Source organism: Pempheris klunzingeri, chromosome 23 (assembly GCF_042242105.1).
Source record: "Pempheris klunzingeri isolate RE-2024b chromosome 23, fPemKlu1.hap1, whole genome shotgun sequence".
Lineage (NCBI taxonomy): Eukaryota > Metazoa > Chordata > Actinopteri > Acropomatiformes > Pempheridae > Pempheris > Pempheris klunzingeri.
Genome location: NC_092034.1, coordinates 6,763,860 through 6,787,002, shown reverse-complemented (window position 1 = coordinate 6,787,002; position 23,143 = coordinate 6,763,860). Strand labels below are relative to the sequence as shown.

The following is a 23,143-nucleotide window of genomic DNA, read 5'->3' as shown; positions in this document are numbered from 1 at the left end:
GGGGGGGGATTAGTCAAGTTTAGAGCTCAGCTGCAAACCAACGGCTGAGAATCACAGATCTCACACATGAAGGAACATGTTTCATTGTAAAATATAACAGTTTATTTTTTTAAAGGATATCACTGCTCTGCTGTTTATGTATTTTATTCACCATTATACTACCTGTTTGTTTTCTCTGTTCTCAGCTGTCAGGCTTTCTCATCATTTGCAACGGCTGATAAAGTCGAAAAGTGTACTATTAACGAAATTAGTTTATTAGAAAGTCAACAGAAAATCAGCAACCGCTTAAATCAATGATTAAATATTTATGTATTTAATCAAGCAAAAACTCCAAACAATGTAATTTCATTCAAATTAATTAGATGCTGATTCAGTTTAATATTATTGTACATTTATAATATTTGGGTTTGGGGCTGTGAGTCTGTTTTTTTTCCATATTCTCTTACATTTTAAAGACTTAATGACTGATTAAGAATTATGTATTGATATGAAAGCAATAGTTACTTGCAGTCTTAGATATGCGCATATTTCTTAGTGTCAAGAAACTAATTTTTGCTGTGGCAGCAGAGCTAAAAAATTCTCCTCATGACAATTAAACTTAATGTGTAAAATCAGCACTGACATGGAAAAGAAAAATCAGTATTATCTTTTAATCCCTTGCTTGTCTAGTTGTTCTGCTGTAAAAAAAAAAACACTGCAGCAAAAGTCTCCAATGCCTCCATTTTTTTATTAATTTTTCTACAGTATACAAATATTCACACACAAAATGTTCTCAAAAAACCCTAATGTTTCGTAAACATTCATGTTCTCCTCGTCTTGCAGTTCTGTCTTCTATTTCCTTCACTGTGTGCTGTATTGCCACAACCTTCCAGATATATATATATTTTTTCTTTCTTTAAAAACAGAGGCCACTGGATCCTCGTGTCGCATTGTCAGCCAGACACACCTCCTACACAGCATCACCCCCCCCCCCTTGGCATTTCATTGCCTCACGGTCGTCACATGACCCGTCGTGTTTGAATTGCAGCAGTGACAGCCGGGTCCAGGATGAAGGGAAGAAGGCAGAAATCACAGTGTGAAGCAGGAGCTCTTGACATCAGTGTGCTCGGTGCGGGCCCAGAGGTGAGGAACAGGAACAGGACCGTATTGCATGGGTCGGCTTCGAGCTTAGTGTGTGTGTGGTGGTGGCGGTGGGGGGGTTGAGGGGGGGGAGGTTGGGAGAGGGGGGCAGGTCTTGGTGTATCGATCAGATCTGGATCAGATAGTTCCTTTAGTTTTGAACAGATAATCCTTAGTGTTTTGTCTTTACAAAAGCCTGAAAACACACATGGTAGAGGCCACGTCCTCACAGTACAGACAGTGTAGTCAGAGATTACTTCTTTTTTAAGGAAAAAAAATGGACGTGCCTGCGACTGTCTTACACTTCAGCGCTCCTTAAATGCAGCATGTGTGGCACTCAAACCACACAAATCATTTGCACAGTCGATTTGACCAAAATCTGGAAGTGACACCAAGTTTTACAGGGTACTTAAGACGAGAAATGGAAATGGTATGTTGGTATGGCTACATGACACAGTAAATCAAGTAATAAGGGACAGCTAGAGTACAGGGGAAATGAGTGGTGCGGGTTAAATCTGCATATTCAATAAACTTTCCTCAGTAATGATCAGTTCATAGGAACCCCCACCAATAGAAATCTATTTAAAAACATCTATAAGAACATAATAATGTGAAAACGAAGTATATATATATATTTATTTGTTTATTTTTATATATATATATATATATATATCGAGACATCCATAAGTACTGGCATTGAAGACACACCACATAATGTTGGCTCTGGTATTATGTGCTGCATCTCCACTGCCACTGCCCATGCATTTCTCTCATCTCTATATCTTTATTCAATATGTACTCCGCAAAGCAGCGGCTCTTTCCCAAAATACCAGGAAAGCAGTAGTGCAACAAACTTTTAGCAGGATTTTTTTTTTTTTCCAAAGGAAATTAATCAAGTACACAACATTAGGACTCAAAGACTTTACAAGATGCAATCCATGATTTGAACGTGGGGGGGGGGGGGGGGGGAGTAGTTTAGAGAGAAATTGTGTGTTTTAGGATTTTTTTTTTTCTTTTTCTTGGTGATAGTCTAGTGCTGCTGTCACTACTGAAAGAGTGATTTAAAGGCTTTTAGTAGGAACAGCATGCAGGGGCGAAACACTAGACGACGTGTGCTTAAAAATACATTTATGGACTGCACCTTTAGACCCTTACACTTAGTGGCTTTTTGGTTCAAACTCAAACCAAAATGAATAGAAGACAGTGAACAGGTCACCTGTTTTGGCTGTCTGGATGACAGCTCTTGTGACCTTTGACCTTTTGTTGACTTTTCCGTGACCTTTGCAGGTTTCCCCCGTGAGGCTATGAGTGAACTAAATAAAAAGGCATTATTGAAAAATAAGGCTACCAGTCTGAGGCCTTTAAAGGCACCCGGACTGAGCTACATTCCATCTTTGACGACAAAAAGAAGAAAACAAGAGAGAAAATGAAATGCTTTAGCTTACAGTGATGTCCATTTTTTAGTATTAGGGCTAAAACAGCTCTTTATATTTTATTTCTCTCTCTTTCTCTCTCACACACTATCTCACTCTGCAAGTTTTATTTTTTCTTCTTAAATAAGCTTTTGATTTTAGAGGAGGAGCGCTTGATTTTCTCTCCATTGTCGCTGGAGTCCTGGGAGGAGGCGCTCTGGAGCTTGTATTCCCTTCCCACGCTCCGGCCCTCCGAGTCCAGGGAGGTAAGAGACGGGTAGCGCCCCACGTTGGGCAGCATGCTGGCGGGCAGCTGGCCGAAGCTGTAGGACTTCTCCAGGATGCCGTTGTACATGCCCTTGCCCGTCTGAGAGGCGGTGCTCCCCTGCGAGAAGGTCGCGCTTTGGGACTCGGGGATGATGCGGGTGAGGTCGGGCGAGCCTCTGTGTGCAAACGGGTGGTGCTCCAAGGCCGGGGAAGGCGAGGTGGACGGTGGGCCGGACGGGGTGGTGGCCGGAGTGGGAGGCAGAGGGGGGGGCGTGGAGTCCCTGAGACTGCTGCTGCTGCTGCTGCTGGTGTGGGTGGTGGAGGTGGACGTGGGCAGGTCCGGACTCTGGCTGAACAGCAGCAGCTCCTCGCGGGAGATCTTGCGGTACGGGGCGTCCGAGCCCGGCGTGCAGGGGTTTTGCAGCTGCTTGCGGCCCAAAGAGGAGCTGAGAGAGTCTGTGTCGGAGCTGCCCTCCTGAGCCGGTTCCCTGCGAGACGAGAGCAGTCTGAGCAATACGGCAAATTGTTCAACCACAAAATGTCTGTCACAGCGTCTATTTTTGGACAAAGCTCCCTAAAAGAAAAACCAAATGCTGTTCTGATGGAATATATTGTGCCTGTGGAGGGACGAATCGTGACCTTTTACTTTGGTGATTTTAATCTCATCGTAGCGACCTGACCGGACAGTTTAATCATCATTTATGAATAAATACATTGCATTACAAAAGGAATTTTTAGCACTAACCACAGAGAAAAATCGCAAAAAGAATCACGTGAAATCACCTGGTTCATTTCATTTCAAATGGTGTTGGTACTATGATTAATTGCACAGTATTTTTTAGGGAATTTGCACAACTTAACTACACGATGGTTGTGGCACTGTGCCCTGTGTGCGAATTTACTTTTAACTATGACTATGATGAGGGACAAACTAAATGGAGGGCAGAGCCTGTGTCTACATGCATGTGGCAGAAATCTAATTTTCTTCCCCATGCATGCGTCACAATACAAACTTGTATTCAAAATGTGTATCCTAAAAGAATGCAAATTTAAAACTTATCCTCTCAGGTGCTTGTGGCACCAAAATTACAAATTTGGAAAGATTACAGTTTATTTTATATGCTTGTCATGCATTTAACATAAATAGGACCACTGTTTAAGGTTTTCTGGGGTTTTTAGTCTTTACTGGCAAACTGGGGACAAAGTGCAGGAATTAAAGCGAAGATCAGATCTTGCTAATTGATCATGCGAGGCACCCAGTGACAAGCGGCACCACTTAACCCCAAGCTTAAAAGTGTGAATGTCTGGATAAAACACCTGTGAGTCCAAACTGTAAAACCATTCCGCGGTGTTCCGGCCACCGCTACATACCCCCTCCTATCCGAGCTGAACATGATATGTTCGTCGTCTGCCTCGGGGCGATAGGAGAGGGAAGAGCTGGCCATGGACAGCAGGTCGGGGTCTGGGGACATCAGAGAGGACTGCGGGGAGCTCAGCAGGCTCCGGCGGGAACGACACAGGCTGCTGCTGCGGGTCAGCGAGGGCCGGATCAGCGTGGTCGCTGGGGGAGAGAAGCCAAGGAGGAGGAGGAGGAGGAGGAGATTACAATTTGTTTCACAGCATATGTCGACATTCTGTGTCACAAGAAAGCGTCGCTCACTTGTGAACTGCGGAATGATGGGCGGCGTGTCCTCGTCCAGGTCGTCCACTCCCCCCGCGATGGGGTAGGGAGGCACCGAGACTCGCGGCATGACCACCCAGCTGTGGTCTGAGTAGAGGCTGGCCGTCAGGCTCGGCAGCCCCGAGTTATTGACGACGGGGAAGCCGCAAAGCTTCTCGATCTGCTGCCAGCGATGCAGCCGCTCCCTCAGGCACGCCGTTACCTCTGACAGGGCTTTCCTAAAAAAAAAAAAATTCAAAAATCAGACATGAATGAGGGGATGGCGCTGCACACTTATTGCACTTGGCAAACATTATCGTGATCCCTTTTCTGATACTGAATCAAATTCTTGTGTCAGACGCAGTAAGAAGCCGTCTCTGCTTTGATTCGTCAGGATTTCGACACTTTTGGCACACAAGCTGGTTATTTTATGATACTGGACTTGTGCCTAATAAAGTAGTCATGCAGAAGAACTTCTCTTTTATGTGATTTTTTTTTTTTCTCCCTCTTTTTGGCTTTTAAACACAAAGGAATTCTTATATCTGAGTGGCAGTCCCGGGATTATAAAAGCCTTCTGAATATGTTTGATATATCTGGAATAAAAACTCCTGGGGTCTGCCCGAGAAACCTAAGAGCATTATGCGCTCAAATCTGTGCAGGAACTTGACACCGTACAGTCAGATATTGTCAGTGCCTGAGTTTTTTTTTCCAATGCAGCGAGTGCTTTGAGGGCAAAGAATTGAACCCCTGAACAAACAAAGGAAAAGTCATTGTTTGTGTAACCAAGTGCCATTAATTTTTGGCATTTTCATAATTTTGGCTCTGTAGGCCACCACGGTGGATTTGAAATAAGAGAGATTCAATTTAGGTGCAGACTTTGAGATTTGATTCAAGCAGTCCCCTGTTATAATCAACCTCTTCTACCTGCTTAATTGATACTGAAATAATGATTTAATAGCCCACAAGTATCAACTGTCCAATTACGTTCGGTCCCTTGACAAACACTACATAGTAAAGAGCTGCAGTTCCTAAACGTTTCCTTCGATATGGATGTGAATACCCACAAATTAAAGCTGAGAATCTGCACTTTACTATTCATTGTGTACTGGAACTTGAATATATTTTGGTCAACAGCTAAAACATATATATATATATATAGACTTAACTGTGTATCTACATAAATGTATATGGGGTGAATAATACACTTTGCAAGCAACACTACGGCTGAGTGGAGATTTCCATACGGCCATATTGATAACGTGCCATCACAACATGACCTGGTATTCGATATGACCCACGGGCCTTTCTTGTAACATTTAGTATCAATAAGCTCTGTGATTGGTTGACATTATTGCTAATCAATAGGTACGGCTAAGCAGACGTGGCTGACAGAATACACAGATCAAGGACAATGAAGTCTCCTGTGGTCACATGATCGTGTGTGTGTGTGTGTGTGTTTTGTCCCTTACTTTGCTTCTAGTATCTTGTGGTCCACCTCATCCAGTGATGAACTGTGGGCTACATGGAGAGTTCCAAACACGGATCCCCTTTTCTTTTTTATTTTCTCTGCCTACGAGTCAAAAACACACAAAAGATTTCCGAGTGTTATTTTGAACGGAACGGTTTCGCCTCTCCCTCCGAAGAGTTCCTCGGTGTAACCTGAACTAATGTTTGTTAGCACCCCCTTCACAGGCCTGACTGCAGGTAATAAAGGGCTCTCTGAACTGTAACAATAAAGACTTCTGCCAGATGTGGGTAAAAAAACAAACAGGTGTTGCAATTAAAAACATAATTCAGTCGCATCATTAAGAAAAAAAAAAAAAGCACCATTAATTAAATAAGTTCTGCTGACTAACTGTGATTTATTACAAAAAAAGCCAGAATAAAATATACAGTTACATCTATTATGCTTGTGTTTGACAAATTGGACATTTCAAGTGATAATAACTAATTTTAATTACCACTACTACTACTACTACTACAGACAGGCTGCATTAAACATTACTGTCTGATGCAGTGAGCTCTCTCTGCAGCCCAGCACTAGTAGCTTGGTGGCAGCACTAAACATGATTTACTGCTCTTTTCCCGTGTGGAGACAAAAAAAAAAAAAAGAGGCACGCCAAGCGTAGCTGTGTGTGGCCTGTGAGTGTGAGACTGCAAGTGTTAAAAATGTAGGTAGGGTCTGATTTTGGCAGTTTCTGATTTTGGTCGGTTCCTGCCAGGCAACACTGCCTCAGGAAGTCAAACTTAAAGCGAGGAAAATGTAGTTCACTGTGTAGCATCAGTGCAGCATGCTTGCAATCCTGTGGTGTGGTAAATAAATGCAGAAAAGGGTACCTCGTCTTTGGCGACGCACAGCTGAAACTCAGCATTCTGTTTCTTGATGTTGTAGTACTGGACCTCCACCTCGTGTGTGAGCTGCAGCCACTTCTGCAGAGCTTCCGGCACCGACCGCTCCGACTGCATCTCCTTCTCCGCTCGCTTTAGAGCCTTTCTCACCTGCACGAGGGGGGGGAACGGGACATGTCGGGGTCCAGGTTAAATTCACTCTCAAATATTTAAAACCTTCTTCCCCCGTGAGGTCGTTGATCAAATACTGTAAGTGAGGCTGAAACACCCGTTGAATTTCAAATGAACTGCATTTACTTTTTAAATTCTGAATTCGCCGTGTTAAAATGAGTCCGATCCCGGCTCGTCCGCATAGCAGAAAACTCATTACCAGGACGAAGCCTTGATATATTAATGCCGTATTTTTTATGCAAAGGGAAATGGGGAAATCTTGTGAAGGTATTTTGTGCAATTTAACATGAAAAAATGTGAAATTAATCTTTTAATTTCAAGGCGCTTCATCGGCAGTAATGAATACGCTTACATTCATACACAGGGATGATCCGTATACTGGCTAGTGAAATACGCAGGCTTGCTGCAGGTCTGAAAAGGACTGGAAAGTGCTTAGATTTAAAAAAAAATCAAGACCTTTAAAGTGCTTAGATTTAAGGAGTAATAAATAGGTCCTTAAAAGAGCCTTCTGCACTCCGTCATAGATACATCTCTGTGTTGTATTCAGCGTCTCTCTGTGTCGAGGCACCCTTCCACCAGTCAACCGTAAGACGGGCGGTTCTTTTTAGTTTCAATTTAGCATATAAAGTGTTTCTTTTGATGCAAGATGTTGGTTTTAGTTGTTCCTTTCAGTTTGAAAGGAATCACCTGACAACGTGATGAAGACAGACGGGGGGGGGGGGAGTGTGAAGGCTACTTTCTGCTGAACAGTCTTGATCCGTGAGTCCGGAAGGCATTAGTAGTAGTAGTTTGTAGTTAGTTTTAAGGTGGACGTTCGACAGATATTCCCCCCGGTTCACCTCCCAGAACCTCTCACTCAGCAGCAGGAGCTGACTTACTGACCTACCCTCATGCTGACTTGAAAATATTAGTACTAAATTGATTTCATGAAGCATTATTATTATTTTGACTGCTAATGTCCAATTCATTCATTTTACCTACATATTTTAATTAAAAAATAGTGGCATTTTTTCCAGTAGCTTCTATGCAATGCAGTTATGCAGTTATTGCTCCACTGCTTCACTTTTTTATTAATATTTTTATGGAAAAATCTTCTTTATTAAATTTTTTTTTTCGCAATAGCTTCCATGTAATGTGAAGCAGTGACAAACAGGACACACGTCTGCCACAACTGCAGCTCCACCTCTCCTGTGCAGTTTAAAGCTTTCTTTCCTCTTCGCGGGCACTAAATCGCCTTTGAGTTTTATGGTGTGTAGCTTCAACAAAGCACAAGACTTTGACACATATTTGTTTACCTATTGATTTTGGCCTGCTTTGTTATGAGAAAGTGTGGACGGCCTTGCATCCATCAAACGCGCATCTGAACATGCTGCTGTTTGAAAGCGCGAATCATTTTTTTCAGAAAAACCAGATAAAATGTATCAGGACAGCTGAAGATTTTTCTTCCCAGGTTTTAGTTTCATTTTGTTCCATTGGCTTCTTGTAATCACAGTTTTGAACACTCTTGGCCCTGCTGTGTACTTTCTGTACACAGCATGTGACCATCTGTTTCAGTGTCCTTTTCCTTTCCCACTTCCAGTTTTAGACAGAACTCTTCTTATTATATTCATCTCTGTCCTCTCCGTCTCTCTATCCTCCTGTGCACTGTCCCTGTCCTCTTCGCCTGGAGGTATCTGGTCACTGGCAACAGTGAAGAGCTTCATCATCCTTGTCTTTATTTTATTCATCACTCGCTCTGCTCTCTTTTTTTGTTCACACTTGCCAAACTTCACTCTGCACTGCATCACTCCCCGTGTGCTCTCTCTTGCCCTTGACATTGCCCTCTCCATTTTTTTTGGAGCTGTCGCCTCAAGCCTCCCTCTCTCACTGGCATCTCTTCCCATATATCAACATATCTCAAAAGTAATTCATCTAATTTCAGTTTGAAAAAATGTCTTTTAAACACAAATAATAATATGAGTTGAAAACATGCACCACTAAGCTTTGTAAAAATAAAAGACCTCATCATAGCATCTCTACTTCAGGCTTTTAGCCGGAGCTCTGTACTTTTCCATCTCTGGCCTTGAAGTGCCTCATTTTGAGATTAAACAACAAATTCCTTTTCCATTTGCTGTGCTTCTTTTGTAAAGGTCTCCTACCTCCTTTTTCTTCTTTCAACTTGTGGTGCATTATCGCCACCTAGTGCTCCTCCGGATCTCAGCTGAGCTGAATATTTGTGCAGTCCTTCCTCCCATTGCTATGTAAATATTAATATAAGAAAGAAGAAGCGCTAAAATCCAATATGAAGAGTTGTGCCTTATGTGGCCTGTGTGGTAATCATTTCTGGTATTGATTTAGAGCCACTGGGTCACATTACATGGAAGCTATTGAAATGATTCAACTATTAATGTCAGGTAAATAAATTATAAAGTAGCAATTAAAAGACGTGTGCTGGATGAAATCAATTTAGTACAATTATTTAGCATTATTTTCATTGATATTGTCAAGCTAGCATGAAAAAACATTCCAGACGCCGGGACAAACTGAGAGAGAAGAAGCCGCCTGTCGATTATCCAACTTGAAACTTAAGTTTTTCCAACATAAAAAAAGCTTAGAAAACAACATTTCTGACTATTAGCAGCCATTTAGTTATTGATCACAGTAAAGCAAGAAAAAAAGTTCTGGCTTTATCTGTTTTATCTGAGCCTAAAAATGGTTTCTACTGATATGTAAATGAAGGAATATTTCATTAGATATTGCCCAATTTGCAGAATTTTGAACAAGTCTTGTATTTGGGTCTACATTAATCATTCATGGAATAAAAGGATCCCCCCCCCCCCCCCCCCCCCCCCCCCCCTATTCCTGGGTGGTGCCTGGCCTGAAGTTTCTACTGCCGTTTAATTAAAGTAAACCATTCAAGTCTCTGTGCTGGGTTAGACTGGTATGAGTAACCATTTATGTGAATTACTGGCCTTCATTTTGAAATTATTTGCCATTGATTGCAATGCATTACTACAAAAGATATTAAACCTATAAAAGAAATACTGATAAATCTGTTGGCCGGTAGTATTTAGGCCCCACCTGTACGAGCTCCTCCTCAGCGTATTTGAGCCGGCTGAGTTCACACTCAGCGCCCTCCCGCAGCTCTCGAAGCCTGTGAGCCTCCGTTTTGGCGCCGGTGATCTCATCCCTCATCTTCTGCTCAAGGTTCTGCTTCTCCACGGCCACCGTCCGGTTCTCCTCCTGAGCCTTTTCCAGCCTGGATGAGGATGAGGAGAAAAAAAGATGAAATGAGGCTGGACGAGTGTGGAGCGTGAAGTCTGGCAGGGTGTGGGATTCAATTTCTACAGCGGGTGAAGACGTTTGAGCGGAGAAAAGTGAAAACCTAAGCTCCATTTCATCCCCTATCTCATTATATATGTGCACACCTTCTAATATAACTCTGATACACTGCCTTCTCTTACCGGCTCTGCAGGTCTAAGAGGCTTTGCTCAGCATTTTGCAGGCTCTCCAGATCCTTCATCATCTGAGAGATGTGCACCTTGCTGGACTTGTTCTGCACGTAGGCAAACCAGCATCCCCCAACCCCAATCACTATAGAAACCATCAGTACAAAGTCTTTCATCCAGTTGTGTTGTGGACCTGCGGAGGGAGGGAAGCACAGGAGAAGATGGGCGACTTTAGCAAATACTGAATATTTCATGTAATCTTTTTTTCTGGCTGCAAAAAAATTAGAGTATGTGCATACTTACGGAGAGGAGGGCCGAAAAGGACTGCGTCTAGTGCCTTTAGGTTTAGCTTTTGTTTATGCCGCTGGTCTAATATCTTCAGCTGCATCGACATAAACGACGGTTCATTTGCCGCTATTCTGAAATATGGAGAAAAAGAAGTTGTTCAGCTCATAGAGTTCATCGGATGGAAGGTGCAGCTGACGCTAGGCCACATGTCGCTCATAAGAAGGTGTTTTCTGCTACTGCAACTTAGAGGATGTGTTGAGGAGAAGACACTTCACTGGAAGGAAGGAACCTGCTGTAGCAGCAGGGCTTACTGCTGTCGCTTAACGGTTTTTACTGTGTGAACTATTAAGACGTTGTGTCGCCGTCCTCCACCACCATCTTAAAAGGCTCAGACAACATGGCAGCCCGTGGAAACTGTACCCCCTTTCTGTGACATCACTTCATGAGTCAGCGCCCATCGGCCCCGTGGCGGTAACACGAAACCCCCCCTACAACCCCGCCGCCCGCCCCTCTGTCTACTCATGCCGTACATGCAGTTTGCAGCGAGTCACATACCACAAGTGTCGCACCAACATCTGAGTTTCTTCTGTAATGTCGGCACTCAGACTGCTCTATTAACAATTTAATCTGCTTTTGAAGGACTAAATCATTGCATTGTGGGTAACTACACAGCATTTACAGAGTGAAATGACAGTTGCTTTTACAATCGTGTGACAAGGAAATGATCTGGCCTTGGAAAAATACATCTGCAAGCCGTTAGAAACTGTTTCTAACACAACAATAGAGGAGCAAAGACAGTGAGGCGAACAATCTACCTGTTTCAGTCACTTTCCCCTTGTGTTGCCTTATAAGACCAGCAGTGGGCAGCATTAAACAGAGTAATGAAAACTACAGGCTCCTTTGTGTATTGTACCAACCACCATAATAGTGTTTCTGTTCATAAACACACCTCAGTGCTCACCAGAGGCAACAACCAGAAAAACAAGGCCGGAGGCAAAGACGTGTTTGAGGTGACGGGTACTGACCGAGGTAACGTGTTCCCTGTGACCCGGAAGTCCCGGAAGTTCCTCTCGTACTGCGGCAGCTCCACCGACTCCTTCAGCCACTGCACCGAGTCCTCCACGGTCCAGTTGTGGACTGGACAAGAGGGAAGAGAGAGAGGGGAAAGGAAAGCGGTAAAGTAAGGATGAGGATGAGGATGAAGGTCGTTACTTTACTGTTTGAGCAATTAGCTTTTATCAAGAGCAACAGAAGGTTAAGAATACACAGTGATGGAAGAAGTATTAAGATCATTTACTTCAGTAAATGTATGACACCTTAATTAGTATAAGCATCCTAATGATAAATGATATATATTATATATCAGAGAAAGAGTACTTTTACTTTGATAATTCATCATTGCTTGTGCAGAATGTCACTGCTGTATCTGGTTGAGGTGGAGATTTGGTTTTAACTGCTTCATTTGTCCAGTGGCCCCCAGCCTACAGTGGGAATCTGACCCCTCCAGAGGATCACAAGATCAAAGAAAAACAGGTTTAACCTTTAATGTATTGTATTTTACAAGCTCATCTAATGTTATTTGTGTACAAGTACATGTACCAGTACCTCACAAATGTAATTTCACAGAGTTTAAAATATTGGAATAAGCAAATGAGTGTCAGACAGTAAAGATGATAAAAAATTGATTTTAAAAAATGCATAATATGTATGATTTATTATTTAAAAAAAACTCGTGAATGTGACAGAATAACACCAGTGTGCATGACTGTGGCGTGGCTGGATGTTTATTTATTTTGAATGCTAAGAAAGCATGAGTGCATGTTAAAAACCACTTAGCTCCACACACATATTTTCAGAGTCGTAAACAAACACTGGCACACATAAACTGAGAATGACGAGGGGGGGGGGGGGTGTTTAGAGATAAACCACAGATGTGTTGTAAAAAAAAAAAAAAAAAAGAGGAAGACTTTGGGTCAAATTTTGTTCCTATCTGAAATTCAAATGAGGGAAGAAGTAGGAGAGGAAACATGTTTTTGAAGATGTATTAATTGCAATAATATGATTAAATCCAACTTTATGGGTGTCATTTACAGAAGGGAAAGTCTGTGTGATCAAAATAAAAATGAAAAGCGCTTCCTCTTGAGCTGCCTGATAACTAAAATAATACCAGTAAATGATGACGCAGAATGGCAGATGGGTTCTTGGAAAAGAAATAAGCCCTCAAACATTAATGATTGTCTGTTTACTTATAATTTTATATCACTGGATAATCCTTTACACATTCTGGTGAGAGTAATAGATCACCCTTCATGCTGGGTAAATATGCCCTTGAGTGCTCATCGTCGCTCCCTCCCTCCCTCCCTCCCTCCCTCCTTCCCTCCCTCCTTCGGCCCTCGAAGCGTCGAGCTTGCAGAAGTCCACTTAAGTTTTCGGAGAATTGGAAAAGTCATTTAAGGTGCCGATTAGGATTCTCCCAGAGGGGCAGTCAACGAGGGCTTGTGTAATGACTCGAGGACGATGTCTAACCTGATCATTACTCATTAGAAACCACACCTTTGTCATATGGTTTGGTGTATTTATATAGTAAAGTGTCTTAATTGCTATTAATGCAGCCTGAGGCACTTTGATGGGAATAAATCAGCACTAGTCTAGAGTACACCCGGGGGTTTTGTCCTACATAGTTAGACCAACTTTGTACATAGGACTGAATGTAGAGGTATTTGTGTGAGTGACCTTGGGGCAGAGACCGTTGACTTCTCTTGCTTTTACCTTCAGAGGTCTTCCAGCCTTTCCACAGCTCCTCCACGGTGATGTGCTGGTCCTCACGGTGCAGGTTGCTGTGTTTGTTGGTTTGCTGCTGCTTCATGTCTTCTATTATGAACTAGGAAGTAAAAAGAGGGATAGTTGAGGCGCTGAGTTTCCCAGGATTTCCGAAGGGATCGCAAAACATATAGTTCTATTTGTTTATAATATTTTAAAGCGAGTGCTTTCACTGAGAAGTCAGGGGGAGATGCGGGCGGCTGTGCTCGCCTGTGTATGTGTGTGGTTTTGACAGAGAGCTGTAGAGAGTTGGCTTTGCCTAAAAGTCTGGCTTTGGATCACACACACACACACACACACACACACACACACACACAGACTTTCTTTTCACTCTCCTTTCTTCCTTTTAGGGACTTTGAAAAGAGAGAGAGAGCCACCGCTTCCACCTGTGTGTGCATGTGCATGTGCGTGTGTGTGTGTGCATGAGTGTGTGTGTGTGTTGTCAGTTTCCGGCTGTCCTCCTTTGGTAGCTCAGGACTAAACGCCCCTGCAGAGAAAGCCTTAGCAAAACAAACTGATCAAAGAATTGCCAGAACACCAGCAGCATTAATGACAACGAGGAAAAGGGCCATGGCTGCCAACCAAACGACTCAAAGCATTCATCTTGTAGCACTATGTGTATGTGTATGTGGCCTTGGTATAAACTAAAAACCTTATACCTCCTGTCTAATTCCCTACAGGCTTTAGATAACTAATTAGCCTTATATTACATATTACTGCAGTAAAGCAGTGTGCTGTTGGCGTTTTCCCATGCAAAATGATAATAGTTGGCCATAGGAGAATTCATTAATAATACCCAATGACGTGGTTTGCTCACCGTCCAAACTACCTCTCAAAGTTAGCTAGCTAAATGGCAAGCAGGCAAACATTATTTATATTGTAACTGGTTGGATGAGTTTTAGGCTAATGTTAAGTAAGCTACTATAATGAATATCAGCTTTAAAATGTTAACCCTTTAACACTCAGCACCTGTTTGGGGTTGAGTGTTTGTTGGTTTAACATGGGATTAAACACATGGACTCATTTACAATATGAATTACATGTTCATGTAGCATTTAATTGTAGTAGAGGTCCAGCAGGCAGTATGAAGTTAGTTAGTTAGTTTAGTGTAAAAGTAGAAACAAATACGAACCTCACCATAAAACTACAACTTTTCTTTGACAAACGAGCTAAAATGTGCAGGTAGGTGTATTTTTTGATATTACAGTAAGCTAAACTAGCCATTTTCCCCTTCTTCCACCATTCATGCTAAGCATGCTAATGCTTCCTGGCTCCAGCTCCTTAAAAGGTTCTCTATATGATATCTCAGCATCTCGGCGTGCCTCCCAGATCTCCCACAACCCCCCTCCCCACCGCTGCAGTTACAAGGCCAGCACTGTAGTTCATCTTTGGTTATTTTGTATGCAACCGATGACTGACAGCCTCTTTTAGCTTATGTGCTTCCTGGTTAGTGGAGTCTATCGCTGGGCAGCGGCTCTGACTCGTTTTCGCTGTGCTACGGGTTCGCTTACTGAAGGATTCATGGACTAACATGTGCACGCGGTCATCCCTACGACCAAAACAAAGGATAAAGAAGCTTGGACTACAAAACACACAGAGTGAGTGTGACTTTTCTCTCCACTCAGGTCACCATTACTCCACTGTATCTTTACTTAGCAATAGTTTAATGCTTTATTAATGTTCTGAATATAGTGAACCTTAGTGCATACATGAGTGGTATCAAACTTTTAAATACATGTCCCATAGAACCTATTGGTCCAATAAAATCCCCACCTGTGAATACAGTAAACAAACCCACCCAAAGCTTGTTTGTTCATCCCGTGGACTACTCATAGATAATCTGTGCTGAAGTTGCATGAAACAATCTAATATAAATATATGACGTATACAATGGGAGCGAGCAGGAAGCAGGAAGGCTGCAGCTAGGTGCTGTTAATTGATGCTGCGGGACTCATAAAGAGAAGCTTAGCTGGTCGATTCACCAGTAAAGATGCTTAAACGAAAGTGTAAATTCACAGAGGGATAGAAAAGTTCCTGAGTTTTCAGCCTGGGTGAGGTCAGTAGGGAGCTGAATGTGCTGTGTGCCGTGCTAGCATGTACTGTCCGTTCACGTCAGCAGCAAACAAAAGGTGCTACAAACTCAGAGGTTCCTATTGACTCTGGAGTACAAAACTGCTATTAGAGGAGAAAACTCATCAGCAACATAGAGACTACAATATAAACTGCATGTGGGAGCTGCAGCTGTTTTGACGTGTCACACCATTATGAATCACAGCAGTCACGGATCAATGAGTTTCACATTCGACTTGATAAAGGAGCACACCCGTATTCCAACACAGCTTGAAATATGTCATCTGCCTGCACAGAGACACAGGTTAGAAATGCTTGACTGCACCAAAATCCCTTTGAAATAGCCCTGAAAGACAGAGACATACATGAAGACGTGGCCGTGATTTTCAAAAATCCACCAGCACTTTCACACATCTACGCTGTGTGCGTAGATGTGTGAGTCTGAAGGAGTGCTGTGAGTTTGACATTGAATACATAATGGCAGTCTGGTGTTGAGTTGCTGCCTGCAAAAAAAAAAAAATGTCTTCAGCACTGAATCCGCATTTTTGCTGTCACAGAAAAAAAGTCTCTGTGATCAAGAACTGATTCGAAAATGTGAGAGTCACTTCTGACACATGCACTCATATGTAGATTTTTATATCACATTTGAGAGATGGGAGGGAGATACTTATGTTGTCAGAGGGAAGTAAAAAACATGAACGAAGAATCTGACATCGAAGGTCGCGGACAAAAGAGGGCAAAATGTTTGTGCTCGTTCAGTGTCAGTATGATTCACTCCTGGAGTCGGCTATATGTATTAAAAAGAGCTGACGACGCCCGTTTTTCCAGATCTCTCTCTCCTCGCACGGATCAATCTGAGACACACTTTGTGGCATGAGGGCGCGCCGACTGGTGATGTAAAGCGCTTTTATCAGCAATCCAGTTCAACCTTCACACACAAACCTGGTGTGTGACGCAGGGCACTGAACTAACATTCAACCTGCGAATGGTCAGTGATGGGGAAACGTGGCAATTCATTCGAAACCCGGGTCCACAACTGATTCTTTGCTTGTTGTTTTTAGACTGGATTCATCTGAATTCAGCTTCACATTAGCTTAGGAACCCCAAAAACCTTTTGAATTCCTTCACTGAATTACGTGAGTATTTATTTGACAAGTTATAAAGAAGAATCAATGTGTGACTTTGAATGACTAAAACTCAACATTCATAACATTATTAACTACCTGAATGATATTGTGCTAGAAAATAATAAAAAGATAGAAAGGATAAAATATTTTATAGGAGATACAAGGATTTTCCTTCTATCTAACCTTTTTTTGGTCTTATTGATATAAGGTTTGTTGAGTGTTGGACTCCAACACTGGTAGCCACAATATTGAACCTGAAATAGTGCTATAGTTACTCTTAAATCCTACAATAACTCTGAAGTTGTTGTTGTAGCCTGTGGTGACCAACGTCAAAGGTTTTCTTGGGTCCCCATTTGGGTCTGAAAAGCTCCTTTAGCACACCAATAGTGGACAAAAACAGTCTGCGGAGTCGGAAGACTTTGCCCAGTGTTTCTTTCCTTCACCTTCTTCTTACACAATACAAATGCAAATGAGTTCTCTCGCTGACGTAAAGCCAGGAACCAGCTAAAGGAACCAACTGTCTGCTGAGTCACTGGAGGGACCACAATGTGTGCGATACTAGTCCAAACAAATGTCTTGCAAAGCCTTTAATGCTCACTGTACTTTATGAGAAATAAAGTCCTGCTGGCAAAGACGCGGCCTTCAAGGACATTTGCCAGAGCACAGGAACTAGAATAGAAAGGGCCTGATGAATGAACAGACAGATTCGGTTTCTCTCCATGGCCATAAAGGAAAACTATTCTTTGAGGAGCTCTTTATTTGCTCATTGTTTTAACTGTCTTCATTTTATTCTCATTTAAGCAAGACATTCATAACAGAGGTTAAAATGACCTGATCTTTTGTTTAAAGACGTACTGTGTAATGCATAACGTGCACTCAACTATTTGCTTTTATTAAAGACAGATTAATATTACATGATTATTATATCATATTAATAAAAAAAAAAAAACTACAAAAAGCTGCTTAAGTAGAGCATTAACAGTAAATGTAATTGGTTCAAGTGCTGCTATTATGAAACATGTACTTGCGGGCAGACTGGCGGAGCAGCTTTGCATATGGTCACTGACAGCCTTGTGGTGCTTTATGGAGTCAGATAAAATATGTGGTGCACATAAAGATAGGTCTTTGTGTGGGAGCTTCACAGCCTCTGCGGTTAACAGTCCAGATTACAGCGTTATAGCATGATAGCAGTGATGATGACCTCTTACTGGGTGATCAAAAGAGGAGACATTTCTGCAAAGAAAACGTATATATAAAGTGGTCTGGCATTTACATGATTACATGATAGTAACAGCTGAAAAAAAGATGTTCTCTTGTAAGCACTGATGATGGGATGGAGAGTCCCAACTCTGCCCGAGGAGCAAGAGTCAGCCCTGAGAAGACAATAACACAAACACATATCCTATAGACGGAGGCAGAGCACAGACTGGGTATGACACATGGTCACACACACAGGCAGGAGCAGACAAAGACATATTTGTTCCCGTCAGATTCCAGATCGGAGGGAGCCGGCTGAGTTCGAGACTCTTCCCATGAGCCACCGCTCTCTCCTGCTATATCTAATGCATCAGTATATCTGTCCACATCTGCTCATCTAATTTGCTCAAAGTTATTACATCTATTGCTTATCTATCATCATACAGTGCTTTTTTTTTTTTTTTTTTTTTAATCAACTACATACCGCCACATTAATCAAACCTGAAAGTGCCGGTAGAGGATTATTAGGTTGACTAATTGTTATTAATCTGTTAGAAATGTGGGGCAAAAAGTCTGCCGAACTTGGCAAAAGATTTATGAAAAATGAACTCCTTGTAGCACAGGTGATTTATCACGCGTGACTGGGCATTCTCAATTGTGAAACCATCAGTCGTGTGATAAAATCTTCCTCGTCTATCTTTGCATAACAATGTGCTCCATGTTCCAGGGGCTAACATGAACTCCAGGTTTTATCAAGTCATCCTCAGCGCAGCAGAAGTTGTTTTACATTATGTATTATTAATACTAATCATTATTAGTATGCTTATTTGCTTTCTTGCTGAGAGTTAGATGAGAAGAGTGATCCCACTGTCATGTCTTTGTGCTAAATACAAAGCTAGAACTTGGACAAGATTAGCTTAGCTTAGCATAAAGACTGGAAGCAGTGGGAAGCAGGTAGCCTAGCTCTGTCCAAAGTTCAAAAATATCCCTGCCAGCACATCCGAAGCTCACTAATTAGCGCAGTGGATCGCATTTCTTTAGACCATACGCAAGCAGACGTGTGAAGACGACGAGGTGTGGTTTTCAGGGCAGTTATGTGCCTCAAGGTCACATCAAAACTTCTGGAAGTCACTGCACCCATCCTCGCCATTGGTCGCCATGAAATAGTTACTGCATTCAAATGAGATAAAACTGTAATTGCTGTGCTGCAGACGTGCTTGGAGTGAGCTGGACTAGCAGTTTCACCCTGCGTCCAGTCTATATGCTAAGCTAATCACCTCCCAGCTCTAGCTCCACATGCAGACATGACAGTGAGAGAGTTTTTTTTTTGTCATCTGGTTGAACCAACCCTTTAATGCATAAGCTCTATGTCTCCATTCAAAGTGGTTGGTCGTAAATAAAATCTCTCTCTTGAAAGTTCCCTTGAGAACATTCCCAGACAAGTCAACAAACACCTTCTTGAACCTTCTGAGATTTCTCCTTTCATACATTTCAGATACAAATAGACGCTCCATGAGCCTCCTCAGGTTTCCTCTGTTCATGCCCGTCTAAACACAAGTAAGTCATATATACAGTGTGCTTGCCAGATGTAGAACTCACATGCAAGCCTAATTTTCCACCAAGTTGTAATGCATAGCTTGTCAAGAACTAATAAAGTGCACACACACACACAGAAGCAGCACCATCGCCCCCTGCGGTGACGTGGATTGGGTTCTTGCAATTTCAAAGTGATGCAACACGATCCAGCCGAGCGTCTCCTTGGCAGGCTGGCAGCACACAGCCCAGCGCCCCAGAGGAGAGGACGTGCACCTGCCGTCCCCAGCGATTGCGCTCGGCAACAGACACCCGTCCGTCACCCAAAACCCCCCGACGACGCCCTGACCCGCAGAGTAATCCGAGACGGGATTATGTTTGACAGGATTACAGCAGGATTTGATTCCTAATAAAATTCTTCCACAGTTGTCAAATTACACAAACTTTGGGGGTGGCGGTTAAAAAAGTGATTACTTTTGATACTGCGACTATAAATACACGTTGTCAGGTGGTCAAAGTCACTGATTTGTATTCATTTAGGCTGATGTAGACAGGGAGGGGTGAAGGTTTTGACAGGTCTGATCTGAGACCTTCACATGTAGAAAATCACTTTCTGGGAGACAAACTATAAATACACTTTATTTCACACTTCAAATATCATATAATCATGAGGGTTTACGGCAACGCGGGTAAAACTGCATCGTGTGACTAAAAAGCTGCCGAAATCAATCTTTACCCTCTTCATGCCAACTGATTCTGACAAATAAAAATCTGCTTCACTAGATAGCTATTTGCGTTCTGCCACGAGTCAGCGCTCCAAATATGAACTTCAAACGCAGCAGAAGCTTTTTTTGAAGCTTTTTTTTTTTTTTTTTTTTTTTTGTGCAGCGTCCTCCCTGATAACTCCATGATGTGACATGTCAGTGAATACTGTAGCTGTAAAGGGAACCGAGATGCTCGTTGGCCCTCAGCACTTCCCTTGTTTGCTCTCCTCGCCTCACGACTCCACAACGTGTCGATATGTGTGAGTACACATGTTAATGGGTGCTCATTTTAGCCAGAGGCGTTTTAGTGCTCTGGATCATTTTGCCGTGGCGGCCGATGCAACTCACGTCGATGGCTCCTGTATGCTGTAAATCATCCGTCCGTGTGTTTTGTCTGTGTGGGGATATAAGCTGTGAAACATGGGTAGGCGTTGATATGTCTGTGAGGGTTCATTTCCCTGTAACTTAGCAACACTGATTGTTCTTAAGTTACGGATGAATTTTAAAAGTGAAACAAATTTGCTACCGGGTGACTTTTTAGTCACCTGCTGTTAGGTGTATCTTAGAGTTACATTACAAAAACTGATCATGTTCGCTGCGGTTGCACGACATGCATTACGTGAAAATGGATATGACAAATTACCAGCAATCAAAACACCATAAATAAGTCTGAACCTACTTAGTTTGCAGCCAAACTTCTTGGGCATGTTGAAGATGCTGGTAATGCCACCAGACCCTGAACACCTCATCTTTGTCTGGCTGGGCCTTTTTCTTGCTGCAGCCCCAATAATACATGTTAAAATCTAAAGCTGCACTTGTTCTAGCGACAGAAGACCAAAGAAGAACGTATGCTGCTTATAGTGCTTATAGTATTTATATGGTGAAAAACAGCTGATGATCTATTCATTGCTGCTTACAGCAAATATTCATATTTTTAAGATTTTTTTGCATTTCTGCTTTAAGAACTCCTATATCTTTAAAGCTGTTCTCTAATTTTGCATATTTCGGGTTTGAAATGACTGGTAGGTGCAAACAGTTTTCGATCCCAACCGAGATAGACCTTTAAAATCCTTTTTTTTTCTAAATCAGAATCAGAAACAGCCTCTCGTCAAAGCCGCCAGACTCCTTTGATAAAAACAGTCATTTTACCTTGCAGAAGACCGGAGTCGCTCGTCTACCGCTGCCTCGATTGGTTAGTCTCTTTCTGTTATTAAGTGACTTTGACGTTTTAAAGGGTTGGTTTGGATCCAGCACAATATTTGTGTAACACACAAAATACCAGAGTTATCCTTTTATCTCTTCACCCAATTGAAAAACATATTGGATTTAAAAACAGACATATCTTCAAATACACAAAAAAGAAGCCAGTCCTATTCACCCTCCATCGAATTGGCTTTTAAACAGAGTTTTTCTTATATTTTGTGCTAAGTATTCAGAAAGCATTCATAGTATTCTTTTCCTTTGCGGCTCAACATGCTCTAAAACATTAACAGGTAAACATTAGCCAAAAGCCAATGGCGTCATGGCCATCATATATCACCACCAGTCATCTTCACCGCCAGCATTAGAATCTCCTGTCATGAAAAACTGGATATCCTGATCACGTATATAACATTAGAAGTATGACCATCCTCTCATTTCAATCATCCTCTCAAATTTAGGGATAAAGGTTGGGATAATGGAGGAAGAGGCAGGTGAGATCTCTGTTGACAGAGTGTAAGGTTTCAGCCAGGTGGCAAAGGGGCGAGGCGTCGACAGGGTCTTGTCCCGACCCCACGCGAGTCACCCTCCGCCGTAACTGTGTCACTCCTCTCAACTCATCGCTGTCGAGAAGAGGCTGACTTTGTGCTGAAACCGACAGTAAATGGTGCCCAAAAAAGCAATTTGGGGAACTGACGCTGACATTCCAGTATGTGCACGAGGATCAACCCTTCTATAAATGGTGAACTCTTTCAAGGCCATTTTTACTGTGTCATCAAGTAAAAACGTACAGTAAATCTCATAATCTCATTTTGAAAGTAAAAAAGTCCAAGATAATCTGTCTGCTTTTGTTCCTGTCAATAATAACTTCATCCAGTGCTCTTGCTGATACCGCATGGCTTTTCTTCCTTAATTAACTCTGAATGCAAGGCTAATCGCTTTTGTGTTCGGCAATACAAGCCAATAGCTGACTAACTCATTACTTTCATTTATGTTGATATTGTTAAAGAAATTCAAAGACATTTGGTTTTAGGCCTGAAAGCCTTTCATTTTAAACCAGTTGGTATTTATCAAGAGGAACTTTTTTTTTTTGAGTAGCCAATTTAAAGAACTTTAGAAGTTTAACATAACGCAATGAATGTTCTGCAGTACAGTGTATCTGCTAAGGCATGTTAAACCGTCGCTTTACTCGCTAAAGATGGTGAAAATCCACTGTTGCATGATAATGTCCTTCTTTCAAAAAGAAACTGATAGACAGCCACTAATTTGATGAAAGGAGCATACATCATTTTATGAAACCCTGCTCCACCCGCCGCCAGAGCCCAGAAAAGATGCTTGGAAAAGAGCGGCGGCCAAAAACAACTGGGGCTTTCTGTTGGACCCGCTGCCCTTATAAAGACAAAAGGTGAAATCAGGGTAAGTGGCGACGTGTAACACACACCTATACGGTGCAACACGTACGGGCATCAGTGACACATGCACAGACGTGCATCGTCTTCATGTGGGCTGGAGGCCAGTTCTAACGCCGCAGCCCTCAGACAGGGTTAGGGTTCTTCAGACAGGACTCATACAGCGTCACGCTCTTTACTGGAGGGGGCAACTGCACGGCTGCAAGGTATAACCGTTTCTCACACCAGGACTTCTCAGCCAGTTAAAGATGACTCCCGCCAAACACACACACACACACACACACACACACACACACACACACACACACACACACACACACACACACACA

At 42.4% G+C, this 23,143-nt stretch overlaps 1 protein-coding gene across 2 annotated transcripts in view; it reads right to left on the bottom strand.

Annotated features, from left to right (window-relative positions):
• Positions 1 to 708: 708 nt before the first annotated feature.
• stim2b (stromal interaction molecule 2b) overlaps positions 709 to 23,143 on the bottom strand; it is a 41,619-nt gene continuing 19,184 nt past the window's right edge. The window contains exons 3-12 of one of the 2 annotated variants that reach the window (XM_070854668.1): positions 13,464 to 13,575; positions 11,720 to 11,831; positions 10,710 to 10,825; positions 10,422 to 10,599; positions 10,039 to 10,216; positions 6,796 to 6,957; positions 5,928 to 6,028; positions 4,459 to 4,697; positions 4,116 to 4,359; positions 709 to 3,286 (exon numbers count right to left, since the gene is read on the bottom strand). In XM_070854668.1, coding sequence (XP_070710769.1) covers positions 2,659 to 3,286; positions 4,116 to 4,359; positions 4,459 to 4,697; positions 5,928 to 6,028; positions 6,796 to 6,957; positions 10,039 to 10,216; positions 10,422 to 10,599; positions 10,710 to 10,825; positions 11,720 to 11,831; positions 13,464 to 13,575 — 2,070 coding nt within the window. In that variant the 3' untranslated portion in view covers positions 709 to 2,658. The remainder of the gene's footprint in view (positions 3,287 to 4,115; positions 4,360 to 4,458; positions 4,698 to 5,927; positions 6,029 to 6,795; positions 6,958 to 10,038; positions 10,217 to 10,421; positions 10,600 to 10,709; positions 10,826 to 11,719; positions 11,832 to 13,463; positions 13,576 to 23,143) is intronic. The other variant, XM_070854669.1, reaches the window with a different exon arrangement.